The following is a 16,955-nucleotide window of genomic DNA, read 5'->3' on the forward strand; positions in this document are numbered from 1 at the left end:
AGCCCCAGCCCCGGTGCCAGACCTGGTCCCCGCCCCGGCTTCTACTCTACACGTCGGGGACAGACGGGGACCAGTTGCCCGCAGCCCGGCCCGGGGAAGCAGCCGGAGCCGGAGGGAGCCGGGGGGAACCCGCAGCCCGAGCTCCAGCTGCTCGTCCCCCCTCCTCTCGCCGGTGAGTTCGGGGCCCGGCGGGGGCGGGGCTGGGAGAACTGGCAGGCGGACACTCATCACTCGGCACGACACGACACTACAGCAGGCTCTCTGTCCCGTCCTCCCTTCCCCCGCCTGGCCGTGTCCAGTCCAGCCTCCTCTGGTCACTCCTCTTCTCCCAGGCGGCCAGGCCTCAGCTGGGCCCGGCCCGCTCCTCAGCTGGTGAGGACGCTGCCTCCCCCTTTCCTCTGATCCTTCCCTCTTTCCCTCCCTCCCTTCATCTCCTTCCCGGCCTTCCACATTCTCCTGCATTCTCTTTCATTATCCCCTCCTCTCCTTCAACTCAACTTTCATCCCTTTATCTCTTTGCATTTCCTTCAGCTTGTGATTTTTCCCCATTTCTTTTTCTCCTTTATTCCTTCATCTTCATCCTTTCGTCCTTCTCTCCTTAATCTTCTCCCTTCTATTTCTGCCCCTCCATTACCTCATCATCTCATTCTTCTCTTTTATCTCCTTCATTTCCCCCTATTTTCCTCTTCATCTCTTTTCCTTCATGTCATTCTTCTCTCTCGTTTTTTCTTCTTCTCTTTTTCACTTACCCCCCTTTATCTTCTTCATCCATTATCTGCTTCTCCCCTTTTCTCTCCACCTTCCTCTCTGCTTTCCTCTCATGTCTTTGCCTCTTTCTCTCCCTGCTTCATATCTTGTCCCAGTACTTTCTCTTATTCTTATCTTTCTTTCTCCTTCTTTGGGCCTCCTCCTGATTTTGTTTTCTCTTCTGGCTTTTCATCCATCCTTCAACTTCCACTTCCCTTCCATCCAGGAGTTGGGCATCTCAGTTTTTAGTTCCTTCAATTCCCATTTCATCATTCTTTGCTTACAACTAGCATAGCACTCTTCCTATGCCCTGAATATGTTTTTTTTGTTGTTGTTGTTGTGTCACTTTATTAGGTGACCAGTTCCTTAAAGAGAATTATCCAACTTCATATCTCCCATAGCAAGCAAATGCTTTGTAGTGGGTACTTAATAAATATCATTGATTTAATGGAATGACCATTTCCTATTTGGTCATTTGACCACCTGTTCTCTGAAGTGGCCTTTACCTTCCTTCCTGGCATTCTGACCTTTCCTTCAGATTTCCTTTCCTAATTCATCTCTTCCAGCAAAAAAGAAAAAAAAAAGCACCCCCCCTCCCCAATTACACAAGCACTTCATTTTACCCCCTTGTCTGCCTCCCTCCCCAGCTCTTACTTTATATTTGATGTTTGTTAAACTGATTGACTGGAGCTTCTACTGAGATTGGATAACTAAAGACTATTGATTAAGTAGGCCAAGCTGGAGAAAAAGACTGAGAATCTTTGGAGAAGTTGGCTAACTTGTCATTAAAGATTCACTGAGGATTTCTTGGAAATAGGATAATCATGAATTGTTTTTTAATCATACAGAGGCATTATTAATTCCTAGTTCTTTTAGGAACTTCTAATCCATGAAGAGAAAACTAAATGCTTATTGAGTGCCTACCATACACAAAACACAATTTTTAGTGCTCAGCCCTTTGAACATCAACTTACTCTGGATTCTCCTTAGTATAGGTTCTTGTTCTTCTACCATGGAATACACAATAAATTCCTCTTGACAAAATGTTTTGTTTGGGACCAGTGCTTCTCTGTCTTTTCTGCCCTTGAAGTCTTTAAAATCTGGTCTCAAAAAATATTAGAACAGTCAAGTCCAGTAGAACTTGAAATGGTAGGTGAAAGTAGTAGTGAGCTGCCTTGGATAGTAAGGGTGATACACGAGGCCAGGCTCTCCACCCTTAATAAAGTTTCCTGTGACTTCCTGGGGTAAAACGAGAGGACTGGACTAGACTATATCTAAGATCCCTTCCAGTTCTAAAGCATAACACCTGTGCTTTGGATATAGCCATTGTTTTATAAACCTTTTGACCATTACCCTCTTCATTTGCTTTCTGACCCTACTGTGTTCTGGGTGTCCTACTCTCATAGAGAATATAGGATCTTAGAGTTGGAAAGGACCTCATAATAGGTAGCCTAGGATGATGCTAGGGAAATCTCTGTTGGGAATCCCAGAGCATCTATTTTGGCTATTCATTTGGCTTCATTCAGTTCAAGAAATCTATTGAGTACTCAAAATTATGCAATGAATTATTTGCTGTGGGTAATACAAAGATGAATAGTTCTCATTATCTGGAAGCCTACACTTTTGAAATTGTGAAATGTTTATATGACCATACAAGGTTAATCTGATTAAGTACCAGGACAGATTATGTAAACAGTAAGACTAGGAATTTAGAGAAAGCAGAGATCAGTGTGGTGCTAGTATCACTTCCTAGAACAGGTTTTCCTCTCTGAAAGTTTGAGTTGCTATATATGCAGTAATTAGCTCTTAGGAAGATAAATGACTAGATACACAGTTTGGTATAGTGTGGGAAGAGCAATGGACTTGAAATCAGGAAGTCTGCATGATAAAACTCTTCTACTGGGTAACCCTGGGCAGGTTATTTAACTTCTCTGGACCTCAGTTTGCTTTATCTGTAAAATGAGGGTGTTGCACTGAATGTTTCCTAAAGTTCTACCTAACATTATATGAGTCTGGGACCCTTTGCTTCAGACCAGGACAGTTCCACTGCCTACAGGAACTTCTTCATACAGGTCTCTTATTGCCATTGGAAATCCATTGTAACAAAAATGGAATATCTTTGTTTTCCACTTTCTCTTATCAGCTAGATTCTAATATTGTCTGTCTGTCAAACTTGCATATCCTGAGGAGACATGCTATACCTTCATATCTTACTACCACTTCCAGTCTTGTCCATTGCCATATCTTTCCACCGTTTTTTTTTGCACCAATCACTCTTTCATTTCTCTTCCTTTACTTTATCTTCATTACCAGAGTCCTTGTTCTAACTGGTTAACTTATGACTTGACTCCTGTTACCTCTAATTTAGCTTTTGGATTCCAGGATCTCTGTCCTTCGGAATTTCATTTTATCCACAGCAGAGCCCTTGTATAGTTCAAAGTTTCCCAGTGGCTCCCAGCATCAAGTCCTATGTGTAGATTTTCATCAGATTCCTTTTCTACATAATTACATCTCACCCTACCAAACAATATTTTCAAAAACTGCTAAGGCAAACCTTCATATTGTTTTATATACATTCTGTTACCCCTCTCTTCCTACTTCCTCTCAGTACCCTTTTCATCTTTTTTGAAAAGTCAACCGCAACCCACTGAAATTTGTAAATTCTAATTTTTTACAAACATTTATTAACTGGCATTTGTCATTTATAGTTTGTCTTACCTTTATATAAGTTCAATTAAATTTACACATCTATCTTGTCTGCCTTGTTTCTCCAAGAATTCTAAATTCACAGAGAATGTGAACCATATCTAACCCAGATGTTTTGGGGTAATGGTTTTATAAATGTAAGCTGTTTGTGAAATAAACATGTTATGCAAATCTTAAAGTAAGACTGGAGTGGGGTAGCTTCATAGAAGCAACAAATGTTGGGGAGGGATTTCAAAGAGGAGAAGCCTCTTGAATGTTTTTGTTTTTGTTTTTTAGAGAGAAATCAAGGAAGGTTAGGATAAAGAAGTAGCAGTTTGGGGGAAGGGCAGTAAATAGGCCAGAAGGTGGGTCAGTTCTATGTGTGCTCTTTCCAACTCTGAAAGACTCCAAGAAATTGTTGTCATATATCCTCAGGTTGAAGCAAGATTGTAAGATTTGGAGGGCAGGGCTATAGATAATTAATTGGGAAGGTAGTGATATAGTCTCTATTCTGATGTATCTAATCTGGTTTATTTAATAAGGTTTCACTTATCCATTTTACTTTAACATAGTTATGTGGCAACTTAGCTTGGAGAAGAAATGTTACCACTTATGAGCATGTTCCCTAAACGACATCTTGACCTTGAAGGGTCCAGCAGTTTTTATTGTACTGTCCAAAGCTTCATCACAACTTCTTCTGGCTTCTCTGAAATTGCACAGATGAATATTGACTTTGCCTTCATGTCCCTCAGTTTGATGGGGACAAAGAGGTGGCATTTTTGTGAATCTAATGGTTATTCCTTTGACATTTTTTTTTGGTCAAGAATGATAATGGTAGCTGTGATTGCTTTTTAGCTAGAGACTGGCCAGTAACACTAAGGATTTATTAGGCCTCTTCAATAGCTGATTTATGGGAAAGTTGGTCAGTGTTTCTCATAAGGGAATGAAGGGTCACTTAGGTACCAGGAAGAAGGAGCTCTTTGTTTCTCGATTCATCCCAGGGAGAGTCAGTGATTTGAGTTGTTTCCTTCCTCCTTCTGAGCAGAGCTCCCTGGAAATCCAACTTGACCTCCAAGATGGAGCGAGGGGATGAAGCATGTGTGCTGGACCTTCGGTGCTCTGAGGACAGGGATATCCCGCAAGGAGCTCATTCAGGTGAGGGAAGAAAGTAAAGAGGCCATCTACCCCCACAGCTGGTGAAACTTTTCTTTGTAAGACTGAGTGATCATTTTCATATGCTTCAGTCCATTCAATGGCAGAGACAGATAGACTTAAGGGAAATGGGAATCTATTCAGGTTGAGTCTGGGCATCTTTATCATAGTCATTCTATCCCATGGCAGAAAGTGATTATGATACATGAAAGACATAGAATCAAAATGTTATGGAAATGTAGATGTGGGAATGGGTATTTGCAGGCTAGGAATTGACTGGGCTGCATTAGTGTATGCAACCTATAAATATATATATATACACACACACATATATATGTATGTATGCATACATATTTATACACATATATGCATTGAATCTTTTTGTAGCCTATATATATAACAATTGGTAAATGCCAGTTTTGTTAACTGATCCATCTATTTCAGAACACACATTTGCAAAGAGAGAAACTAAGGCACAGAGAAAGCCAGAGGCTCCCCTGAAATCATCAAGTTTTACAGATCTTGACTCTTCTGTTTATGAATGAAGCTTCCTAGCTACCCTGTCCCTATATATTCTTGGGTATGAGCCTTTTTTTTCCTGTTTGGAAACAATAGGTTTCTTTTCACATTACTTTCTTTTCTTTTTTTGTGGAGGGGACATGAAGATAAGATCTGGGTCCTTTCCATCTTACATCATGGAATAGCCAGATGCATCCTAGCTGATTTGAGAACAGTCTGGAAAAAAAGTCTCAAAACTGCCAGAAACAAAGAAAAACTTTAGAAAGAATCCTAGAAGACTTGGATTCAAGTTCTGGTTCTGCTACTTACTTCATTTGTGACTTTGGGAAAGTCACTTAACTTCTTTGGGCCCGAGTTTCCTCATCTGCAAAATGAAGTTAGACAAGGTGATCTCCGATATCTCTATCATCTCTAAATCTGATCTGTTTATTTCCCTTTACTTCTATTCTTTCATACCTATTCTTGGTCTCTGCTCTTTTCTATTTCATCTCTCCTTAATTCATACACTCTGACCCCTCAGAAGTATTTCCTACCATTGTGGACTTTTTAGAAATATGAACCTTCACTTCATATGCTAACTAGAATCTTATAGTTTGGGGATAGTCCTGAATGATAGTGAATTCTGTTGTGTTTGTTCACCACTCTATCCCATTGTAAAATGTCCCTATATTTCCAAGTTTTTACTTGTTCTTAAGAGGCTTATTTTATCCTTAGTATCTCCTGTTATTTAACAATCCTGGTAAGAACCATCAGATTCTTGAAGGTGCAGTATTTTTAATATCTTTTATAAGTTCTTTTATTCTAAAAAGTTTTTACACAGTGTGTTAACAAGCAACTTTGAAACAATTCATTATTTTGGAAATAACTAACTTTTAATTGTGGAAATAATGAATTTTCCATAATTTATTATTTTCATAAATGAAAGATTTGCTTCATTTTAGGGATACCTATAATGGGTTTCAAAGAATTCTTGATTAATTTTAATTATCTTGTGATTGATCCATTCCTCTCCTTCCCATGATTTAGCATTAAATAGTTATATTTGAAAATATTTTGTGCCCTGAGCTTATCAGAGGGAAGGGTGGCTTGAAATGGTGGCTTTTGTTTTGACCTGGCCAAAGATGAATTTGAGGCAGAAATGGAAGCTGGACCAGGTATGGTGAGGTGGGAGGAAGGTAAAGGAGGAAGTCAGGTTGGACCTCTTGTATTGGTTTCAGAGCAGGGGAAAGTTATGTCCTTTAGCCATTTTGGGTGTCAGTCACAGACTGTTTTGTGGCCCTGGACCTTTCATTTCCAGATACCAGACGGACCGGCAGTGATTTCTGCCACCCTGCCTTTCTCTCGGTGGCCCCAGGACTTTGCAGAGAATTAGCTTCTACATGGAGGCCCGCCTTTTCTTGCTTAGTCCTTTGGTGTGGATCCTTTCGAGATTGGTCTTTTTCTACCTCAAGATGCCATCTGTATCACATTGTAATTTTAAACGTACCCCCATGATTATTTTATTCAGGCCCCCTTTCTCTCCCCGAAGTTTTGTTTTTGGCGCCACGTGTGGAGCTAGGTAGGCTGGGGCAAAGGGAAGGGCCAGTGGGAGGGGATGCGTAGAAAGATCCCCAGATCCTCACCCGACCCTGCCTGGTTCAGTGGTCTCGAGACTGCTAGCCGGACTCTTTCCCTCCATCCTGCCCTTTCCCCTCTAGGAGATGGGAGTGAGAATGAGGAAGAAGAGGAGGAGGGGAATGGCAGCCCACAGCAGCTTTTGGCCACAACGCCATCTGGGGATGGTGAAGAGGAAGAGGAGGACGAACCTGAGCTCCTGCAGCCCCGACTGCTGCGTGGTGGGGGGTCTGGCCGCGGTCGAGGCCGGAAGCTGGCGCCCTCAACTCCCTTACCACCTGCCCACGGCTATGAAAAGCTTAAGGAGCTGATGGTTTTGCCCCCGATGGCCGCGTCAGTAGCAGTCCCTCCGGGTCCTGGCTGCGGGGAGCCTCCGATACCACCTCGGAAACGCCGGCGGCGGAGCCGGGACCGACCCACCATCTGTGGGGAATGTGGGAAGGGCTTCAGCCGAAGCACCGACCTAGTCAGGCACCAAGTGACGCACACAGGTGAGCGGCCGCACCGCTGCGGGGAGTGTGGCAAGGGCTTCTCCCAACACTCCAATCTGGTCACGCACCAGCGCATCCACACGGGCGAGAAGCCCTACGGCTGTGCGTACTGCACCAAACGCTTCGGGGAGAGCTCGGCTCTCATCCAGCACCAGCGCACGCACACAGGTGAGCGGCCTTACGCCTGTGCGGACTGCGGCAAGCGCTTCAGCGTCTCCTCCAACTTGCTTCGCCACCGGCGTACCCACTCAGGGGAGCGGCCCTATACATGCGCAGACTGCGGCGAGGGCTTCCGCCACAAAGCTCAGGCCCGGCGACACCAGCGCCAGCTCCACGGGGGAGGAGGTGGGAGCGGCCTGGGGTTCACCAGCCCTTCCCTGGGTCCCGGAGAGCCTGAAGCAGAGCTGGGGGATGAAGAGGGGCTAGGGGACCTTGGGAATAGGGGCGAGGGCAGCCCTGATGGTCAGTGAAGCTGAATGAACTTCGGGAACCAGGTTTGGGGTGGGAAGTGGGGAGAGGGCAGGCTGGCCTGGGTGGGGAAAGGGATCCTATGGGAGGGTGTGGTGGGGAGCAGGGAAGAGTGACCATTTTGGGCCAAGCAGTAGGGATCTGAAGCTTAAAAAGTGGTGGTCCTGGGCCAGGAGATGGGGATCAAGGCTTCTCTCACTAGGACTGCCAAGGTTAGGGGAATTGGGAAGGATAGAAGTGGGGAAATCAGGTAAACTGATCGGTAGAGTTTATTAGGGTTCTTTGGCACGGATTTTTTTTTTTCCTAGTCTGGGGAGCAATGTAGCATCTGAAGACTGGACTTTGGGGACTAAGCAGCTCTGTAGTGGTCTGGGTTGGTCTCTAGAGGATGTTGGCAGTGGCCCTCAAGGTTGGACCAGAGACAGTGGGTCATGAAGGCAGGATAAGGGAGAGGGCAATTTAAACTTAGAGGTTTCCCGATAGAGCAGTGCAGAATTGGAGGGAATAGAATTGATGTTTTCCGAATTGGCACAGAATGTGGGCTGCTGAGGCCCACACTCATTTCTACCACAGTGACTGCTTTATTTCAGGGAGAGAGAGACATTTATATTCTCCTCCCTCCTGTGAAAGGTCAGGTGGAGGACCTACTTTGTCTGCCTGACACTTTTCAGATTCTAAAGCAAAAGTCATAATGAAGAGTGGGAAAGGAAGCTCTCAAATTTGAGCTGGATATCTTGAGGCCTCTTCCTCCTCAGACATTCCAACAGGGGATGAAAATAATTGATTTGATGGCCCTTTACTAAGCACCTGCAGGAAGCAGACCACTCTACTAAGCTTAGAAAGAGATGCAAAATATAGGTAGGATATGGTACTGCCCCCTTTGGATCTTATAGTCTGGTAGCTAATGCCTGTGTCTGAAAAGAAGCCCAACTTTTGAGACCAAGTCCATATTTTCTCTGAAGCAAAGATTCCACTGAAAGAACTGATCTTGTAAAGCAAAAGGAACAGAAAGCCTGCCCATTCCCTGTTCCCCTTCATCCTTGGGAGTTCACAAGGGAAAAGGCCATTAGGCCCAAGGTTAGATCTTAAGATAGGATGTGTGTCCTTTCTTGAGCTGGATGATGAAGAGCAATGATTTAGTTTTTCCCTGTTGTGAAGAGGTTAGGCTTATTGTTTGATTGGGTAGCAGGAAGGGCTGAGTCCTTGGACTGAGTGGGGAGGACTTGGGGACAGTGGAAATGATCCTTGACTTAAAAAAACAACAACAAAAAACCTTTTGGAAGTGGAATCAATAAGACTTGGTAAACTACTGTATGAAAAGTAGGGGAAAGAGAGGGAAGAATCAAGGATGACTCCAAGAATTCAGTAACAGCCTTGTAATATATATGAGTGTTAGAGCTTAGAGCTAGTGATGTGGATAGGAGAGGTCACTGTGGTGGGTTTTCTCCACCTCTTGCCCCCAAACACCCCTTGGTTATTTCCTTCAATAACTGGTTCAACCTTTATTCCTTCTTTTCTTCTTCATCTGCTACAAACCCTTTTTGCACACAACTTGTAACATTTATACAAAAATGTTAGGAAATGAGAAAATTTTACAAAAATAATAAAAGTTTGAGTAAATAGAATATCTGTTCTTGTCTTGCTGTGTTTCTGGATTAGTCACCTCTGTCTTTAAGCCCTTGTTTCAGTAGCCTTGATTCCTGTTTACAATGAAAGGGATGTTTCCCAAGTGCTTTGGGACCAGGAATTTAATCTAGGTGTGTTTTTCTGCAGATTCTGATGTTTTAGAATCAGTTGTAACTTAAAGCTCCTGACCTCAAATTTCAGTTTTGAGCAACATGGGATGAATATAGATGTTAGGAAAAGGAAAAGTGGGGTGAGGAGAAAGATGATGTGTCCAAGAGCCTTCATCTTCAAAAAACACTCTGACCTATAATGAATACTGAAACCATTAACAAAATTGGATCCTGTTGATAAGGGACTTATATACCAATGGTCTAAGCTGACTTTTACCTGACCCAGGAAAGGTAGACCTGAAAATAAAAAAGAAGGATCAATAGGGCTTTATAAATGGTTGTAGATAGAGGATAAGGGAGAAGAAAAAGCAAAAAATTAGCTCAAGTTTTTGGGTCTGGGTAAGTGGGAAGATGATAGTACTTTTGACAATAGTAAAAGAAATCAAGAGAGAGAGCTGGGCTTGGAAGATATGATGAGGTTAGTCTTAGACATATTGAATTTGAGGTGATGACTGGACATCAAAATGGAAATGGATAGCAGGTAGTTATAAACATAAAACTGCTGTTCAGAAGAAAAAAATGAGGCTAGAAATATAAATTTACATTCAATAAGCACATATATCTATAGTATGCCAAACATCATGCTAGGTGTTGATACAAAGACAAAAATGACAGTCCATTCAAGGAGCTTATATTCTTCTTGGGGAAACTATTTCCACAAATACAAAAATGTACAAAGTAAATACAAGATTTTATGGCGAAGACAGTAAGGCTAATAGCAACTGGGGATGTCAGGATAGACCTCATATATGAAGTGAAACTGGAACTGAAACTTAGAAACTAGGGATTTCTAAAAGGAAGAAATAAGGAAAGCATTCTAGATGTAAGATGACTGCTTCAAAGACATGGAAATGGAAAATGAAATGTTCTACATGAAGATAGTAGGCTAATTCAGTTGGAATGTAGAGCTTTCAAAAGTGAGTAAAATGAAATAAGCCTCCAAAGGTAAGTTGGAACCAGATTGTAAAGAGCTTTAAATACCAGAGGAAAGTGTTTTTGAGCCTAGAGTAAATAGTTACTGGAGCTACTTGACCAGGGTGTGATATGGTCAGACTTGTGCCTTTTTTAGGAATATAAATTTGACAGCTGTATTAAGGATAGATTGGATAGAGGGGGGACAATTCAGGGAGATGGATTAAGTTTTCAAAATAGTGTGAGAGGTGTTAAGGCTCTGAATTTGAATGGTGGCTATTTTAGTGAAGAGAAGGGAATTAATTTAAGAGATGTGGAGATAGAATCAATAAGACTTGGTAAACTACTGAATGGAGAGTAGGGGAGGAGAGGGAAGAGTCAAGGACAACTCCAACATTGTAAACCTGGTAACTGTAAGGATAATGGGTTCTCAAAGGAAAGAGAGAAAAGGGAGAATTTTGGAGGAAAAATAATTATGGTTTTGAACATGTTTGAAAAGCCTATGGGAATCCAGTTGGAGATGTCTAATATGAAGTTGGGGTTGTGAGATTGGAGCCTATGAGAGAGATGGAGGTCTAGAGATAATTTCCCCCACTAGGAACTGATGAAATCAACAAGGAGATAGAACAGTGATAAAATAAAACCTTGGAGGATACCTACTGGTAGTGGAATGATAATTGGGCTCATGATACCTGATGGGATCATTGAGGAAGAATTTAGAGAGAGTAGGGCCCAGGGAAGAACTTTAGGGGACACCCATAATTTAGGGGTAGGACTTGGTGATCCAACCAAAGAAGTAGCCAAGTAAGAGGAGAACCAAGAGAAGAAGGAAACCTTAGGGAATAAAGAATATCAAGGATAGTGGTTAATGGTGTCAGATGTTGCAGAGAGCATTGTGGTGATAGTTGAAGACACATGAGTTCTTTGAGGGAGGAAATATGAGCAGTTGTCAAAGGATAGAGGTCTGGGCAATGTCCAGTATGGGCTTAGGAAGCAGCTTGAGGTTATGTTCCAAATATTTGTATGTTGGTTATTTTGAGATCAGAAAGCCTCTTCCAATGGATTCATGTTAAGTTCGCAGTCCAACTCATGAACCTATTTGACTCAGCGTAACTGAAGTAGCATGCAATAATCTTTTACCCTGAGCCTCCCAGTACCTTGCTGAGCTCAGAGACCCAAACCCACTGGTCCTTTTGAACCCTGAGGTCCAATAGAAATCCTCTGGGCACAGAGCCACTAGTCCTGACCCTTTTAGGTCCTAACGGCTAACCCAAGCCTGGAGCTTGAGTACTGGGATTCTCTCAATTCTGGGGCTTCAACAACTGGATAGCTTTTAGGGATGAGGCATGGATATTCAAATGGTGGGGAACATAGATAATCAGGGGCTAAAACTATAGCAGCTCTCTTATTCTGGGGCCAGGCACTCATGATTCAGTGTCTCCTTTTGATATGACAGAATGGGCACTAAAAAGAGTTGAATTTGCAAGGTGTGAGAGAGGCTTTGGAACACTTGGTGCTTGCAATTCATCTAGGTTCCCCTAGGTGGGGCTGATGTCTTATTGCAACTAGTACACAAGCCCAGCATTTCTTTAAAAAAAAAAGGGAAAAAAATACTTTATGAAATTAAGTCACCCCAAGAGTTCTAAGGAAGAGGCAGAATGGCAGAATGGATAGTGATCTGGTTGCAAAGCTAGGAAAACCTGGTTTCAAGTATGTATCACCTCTAACACTTGGTGGAGCCTTCCATTGTAAGTCAGTTAACTCTTCAATACCCCGATGGCTCTCTAAGATAAAATTCTAGAAGTATTGCTGATTTGCATTTTTTAAAAAGAGTTTCCTCACCAGTGGTTTTCTATGCCATTGAAATCTTGGGTCTGGACCAAAAATAAAAGGGCTTCAATAAGTAACAGAAATATGCTTTTGAATAACAATGAAATAACAAAAACCTCCATATATTTGAAATACCTTAAGGACATTGCTACTGCGTGTCTGTAATTGTTTAGCTTATTTAAAGTTGCACCTTACCTAGAATTAATTTGGAATCTTCCTGGCTTTGTAGACTGCGTCTGGGTTTATGTACAACTCCCTCATTCTCCGAAAGAAAGAAAGGAAGAAATCCCTGGGCTGTTCTGATTCTGAAGTTTTCAGATTTGTCCCACAATAGTAAGAGGACTATTTAAAATGACTGCTCAAATTCCATTGGCATGAACTACTGAGTAGAATGCTCTTAATTAGTTTGCATACTTTATCTGAGAGTAGCATGGAGACTGTATTCCTTATTTGAAAAGTACAATAGACTCTTTATAGGAGAGAACAGCTTCCCAGTTTTTTCTCTACCAGTATCAACAAAAAACTTTCTGCTGGCTCCTCTGTAGTACCTATGAATCATCTCAGGAAGTCCCCAAAGATTATAGTTCTGCAGCTAGAGTGAAAAAAGTTTCTGAATGAGAGACAAGCCTGTGTAGTGTCTATTGTTTCTTTTAGGTTTCCTTTGATCTATTTTTTTTTTAACCCTTACCTCCCATCTTAGAATTAACACTGTGTATAGGTTTCAGGGCAGAAGAGTGGTAAGGGCTCAGCGATGGGGAGGGGGGGGGAGGTTTAAATGACTTGCCTAAGGTCACACAGGAAATATCTGAGGTCAAATTTGAACCCAGGACTTCCTGTCTCTAGGGCTGGCTCTCAATCTACCCAGCCACCTAGCTGCCCCACTTTCATTTTTTAATTTGCATTTTACTTACTGGTATTATAGCTTTGAGCCTAGGTTCTTGCTAAAGATTCTCCATAGATCAGGAGGGCTTGACTTGGGGTCCATCCACATAAAAGAGTTAAGAACCTTTACTTAAAGGGAGAATACATTTTGGACACTCACCTGAATCAGTCAACTAATTTGAAATATATTTAGAATATAATTATTTTATCAAACAAAGTCCTATGTAGGAACTCCTTCTACTGATACAGAGGTAGAGAATGCAACTGGTTTATGTCTTTGTAGAATGTCTCAGAGGGAAGATTTGAATCCAGATCTTTCAGATTCCAAACATAGCACACAATCTGATATGCCCATTGCTTCATATTTTAAAAAAAATTATTTATTTGATTAATTTAGAGTATTTTTCTATGGAATCATGATTCTTGTTCTTTCCCTTCCCTCCTCCCACCCCCTCTGGTAGTCAAGGAGCAATTCCACTGTGTTTTTCATGTGTCATTGATCAAGATGTATTTCCATATTATTAATATTTGCAATAGAGTGATTGTTTAGAGTCAACATCCCCATAGAACCATGTGATCAAGCAAATGCTTTTCTTCTGTGTTTCTACTCCCACAGTTCTTTCTTTGGATGTGGATAACATTATTCCTAATAAGCTCCTCAGAATTGTCCTGGATCATTGTATTGTTGCTAGTAGCAAAGTCAGTTACATTCGATTGTGCCACAGTGTATCAGTCTCTGTGTGTAATGTTCTCCTAGTTCTGCTCCTTTTACTCAGCATCAATTCTTGGAGGCCGTTCCAGTTCACATGGAATTCCTCCAGTTCATTATTCCTTTGAGCACAATAGTATTCCATCACCAACATATACCACAATTTGTTCAGCTATTCCCCAATCAAAGGGCATCCCCTCATTTTCCAATTTTTTGCTACCACAAAGAGTGCGGATATAAATATTCTTGTACAAGTCTTTTTCCTTATGATCTCTTTGAGGTAATAACCCAGCAGTTGTACAGCTGGATCAAAGGGCAGCCAGTCTTTTAAAGCCTTTTGGGCATAGTTCCAAATTGCCTTCCAGAATGGTTGGATCAATAAACAGCTCCACCAGCAATGCATTAGTATCCCAGTTTTGTCACAATCCCTCTAACATTTATTACTTTCCTTTGCTGTCATATTGGCCAATCTGCTAGATGTGAGGTGGTACCCCACATTTGTTTTGATTTGCATTTCTCTAATTGTAAGAGATTTAAAACACTTTCATGTGCTTATTGATAGTTTTGATTTCTTTATCTGAAAACTGTGTACTCATGTCCCTTGCCCATTTATCAATTGGGGAAGCTCACATTTTTGGCCATAGTAAAACAGTTTTTAAGCATGTAAATTTTTTTTCCCTAATTATTTGGCCAAAAGAAGAGACTGAAGGAAGAAAGTAGTCAGCAGGACATAACATACACTGGTCAGAGATAATGGAAAATAAGAAAAACACATAGGATTGGATGATTAGAAAGAAAATGATGACTTTAAAAAGTCAAATTACAGATGACCCAACCATTCTACCCATCAATTTCATCAATTTTGTTCTTTCTTAAGGCTTTTTTTTTCTTGGACTTCTTCCAAGGTCAGTTAACCTTTTTTCTTCTTCTTTTTTTAAATTTTAAATAACTGGATGCTACTCTGAAGACTTGTCTTTGGGGATAACTATCTTCTTTGCAAAGATTTACACAGGTGCCAGCTGGGTAGCCCAGTTGACTGAGAGCCAGGCCTAGAGACAGGAGATCCTAGGTTCAAATCTGGCCTCAGATACTTCCTACCTCGGTGATACTGGGCAACTTAACCCCCATTGCCTAGCCCTTACCACTCTTCTACCGTGGAACCAACACACACAGTATTGGTTTTAAGATGAAAGGTAAGAAAAAAAATTAAAAACAACAACAACAAAACACTCCAAAGATTTGCACAAACGGTTTTGTGACTATTTCTTGCCTCTAAAAGATGATCAGGACCAGGTCAGCCTGGGCATCTGCTTCATTTATCTCATGTTATAGTTTCATTTCAACTCTCGAGGGTCAGATAGCCCTTCTTAAGGTGTCCAGGCTCAAAGGGAACTAATTCCATGCTAATCAAACTCATAAGAGATGAATTTATAAATCAGTTTATTAACTTAGAGTGGAAATGTTAGAATTTGTTTCAAAGGCCGACTCCATAGCCAGATTTGATCAAGTTGCAGCAGTTGGCAATGCAACAGTCTCACTTTCCCATGACACTTGGCAATACTGGATTGAGTGCAGGTTTGGATGCATCTGCTCAGATTACTTATCATGAATTTACCATTCAAATGACTTAATTGGCTGCATAATTGGGTGTCAAGGTGACAAAATCAATGAAATTCATTAGAATCTCAGGGCTCAGATCAAAATCAAGACATTCACAGACATTTCAGGCAAGTGTTAATAAGGGCTTGAATGACAGTGTTGCTCATGTGAGTGGAGGAAAGGGCATGGATGAGAGAGATGTTTTGCTAAATGCAGTCTTGTATTTTTCAATAATTTTTTAAATGGTAAGCCATGTCTCTCCCCAAAAGAATATAAATTTCTGTTACAAACCTGTTTATAAATCCAGGGATTATTTGAGAATGTGTTTTGATAGATTATATCTAGACATTACTCATAGATGGATTTGGGATACATTTATTAGACACAGAACTAAAATACACACTCATGACTTTGGAGATTTTAGCTCAGAAATATCTGCTGATCTACTAGAGAGAATTTGAATCTAATATAAAATCCAAACATCTATTCATTACAGACATTCATATATGAAAAAAATGTACACAGATTATATAATGTCAGCATGGGTGAAAAGGGACCTGACTTATAGAGGTCATTTATTCCAACCTATATCTTCCTGATTTGTGATATATAAAAAGTCCACAAAAATATCTTAAAAACAGAATCAACTAAGTCAAGAGTGGGTGCAAATATAATCTCCAGGACCTCTATGGGTGTGGGGGAGGGCGGGCAGGGGGGAGAGAGACAGAGAGAGAGAGAGAGAGACGGAGAGAGACGGAGAGAGATAGCACTTATCTATCCTCAGTTTCCAGTTTCTTGAACTATATTTTATTAGATGTACATGAACTATATTTTATTAGAAAGAAGCACACATGCTATGCCCTTTTAAAAGCCCTTACCTTCTGTCTTAGAATGCTTAAAAAACTAAATATAGGTTCCAAGGCAGAAGAGGGGTAAGGGCTAGGCAATTGGGATTAAATGACTTGCCCAGGGTCACACAGCTAGGAAGCCAGATTTGAACCCAGAACTTTCTGACTACAGGTCAGGCTCTCTCCTACTGAACCACCAGACTGCCCCAATGCCATGCCTTTTAGAGTGCTTAGAGAGAGTGATAGGAATACGCTTCTCATTTTTTTTTCCATTTCATTTCTTGTTCAACTAAAGGTCTTGCACAGGGGTGTGTATCAGAGATCATTATAGACCTTACCCTGGGTCTCAGGCCTTGATGATCTCAATTAGCTTCTTAGGCCAACAATTCCTTCTTAGAATTGGTCCAGGGGAGGTTTTTCTTGGTCTAGATTCTGCACCTCTCTCTTTCCAAGCCTCTATTTATCTTTAAACTCCAAGTCAAGGCACATAACTTCTTGATCTCTTTGGGCTTGGGGCCAGTTTAGGTTTGAGGATTACCTTGTATGCTACACTTGATCCCTATTATCCCTCTTTCCCTCCTCTTCCACTGCCCTTATAATGGGGGGTGGGGGTGGGGAAGAGTTTTTGTAGCACATTCACAAATGATACCGAGGGTTAATGTACTTAAAAGTTTGTATAGAGGGAAATTCCTGAGTCAGACTG

The 16,955-nt window shown here is 41.4% G+C and overlaps 1 protein-coding gene across 1 annotated transcript in view; it reads left to right on the plus strand.

Moving 5' to 3' along the window:
* The first annotated feature begins 237 nt into the window (after positions 1-237).
* The window catches only part of ZNF316 (zinc finger protein 316), a 130,861-nt gene continuing 114,143 nt past the window's right edge, over positions 238-16,955 (plus strand). The window contains exons 1-2 of the mRNA XM_056805491.1: positions 238-372; positions 4,478-4,587. Of these exons, the coding sequence (XP_056661469.1) occupies positions 4,522-4,587 (66 nt within the window). The 5' untranslated portion in view covers positions 238-372; positions 4,478-4,521. The remainder of the gene's footprint in view (positions 373-4,477; positions 4,588-16,955) is intronic.

This window comes from Monodelphis domestica, chromosome 7 (assembly GCF_027887165.1).
Source record: "Monodelphis domestica isolate mMonDom1 chromosome 7, mMonDom1.pri, whole genome shotgun sequence".
Lineage (NCBI taxonomy): Eukaryota > Metazoa > Chordata > Mammalia > Didelphimorphia > Didelphidae > Monodelphis > Monodelphis domestica.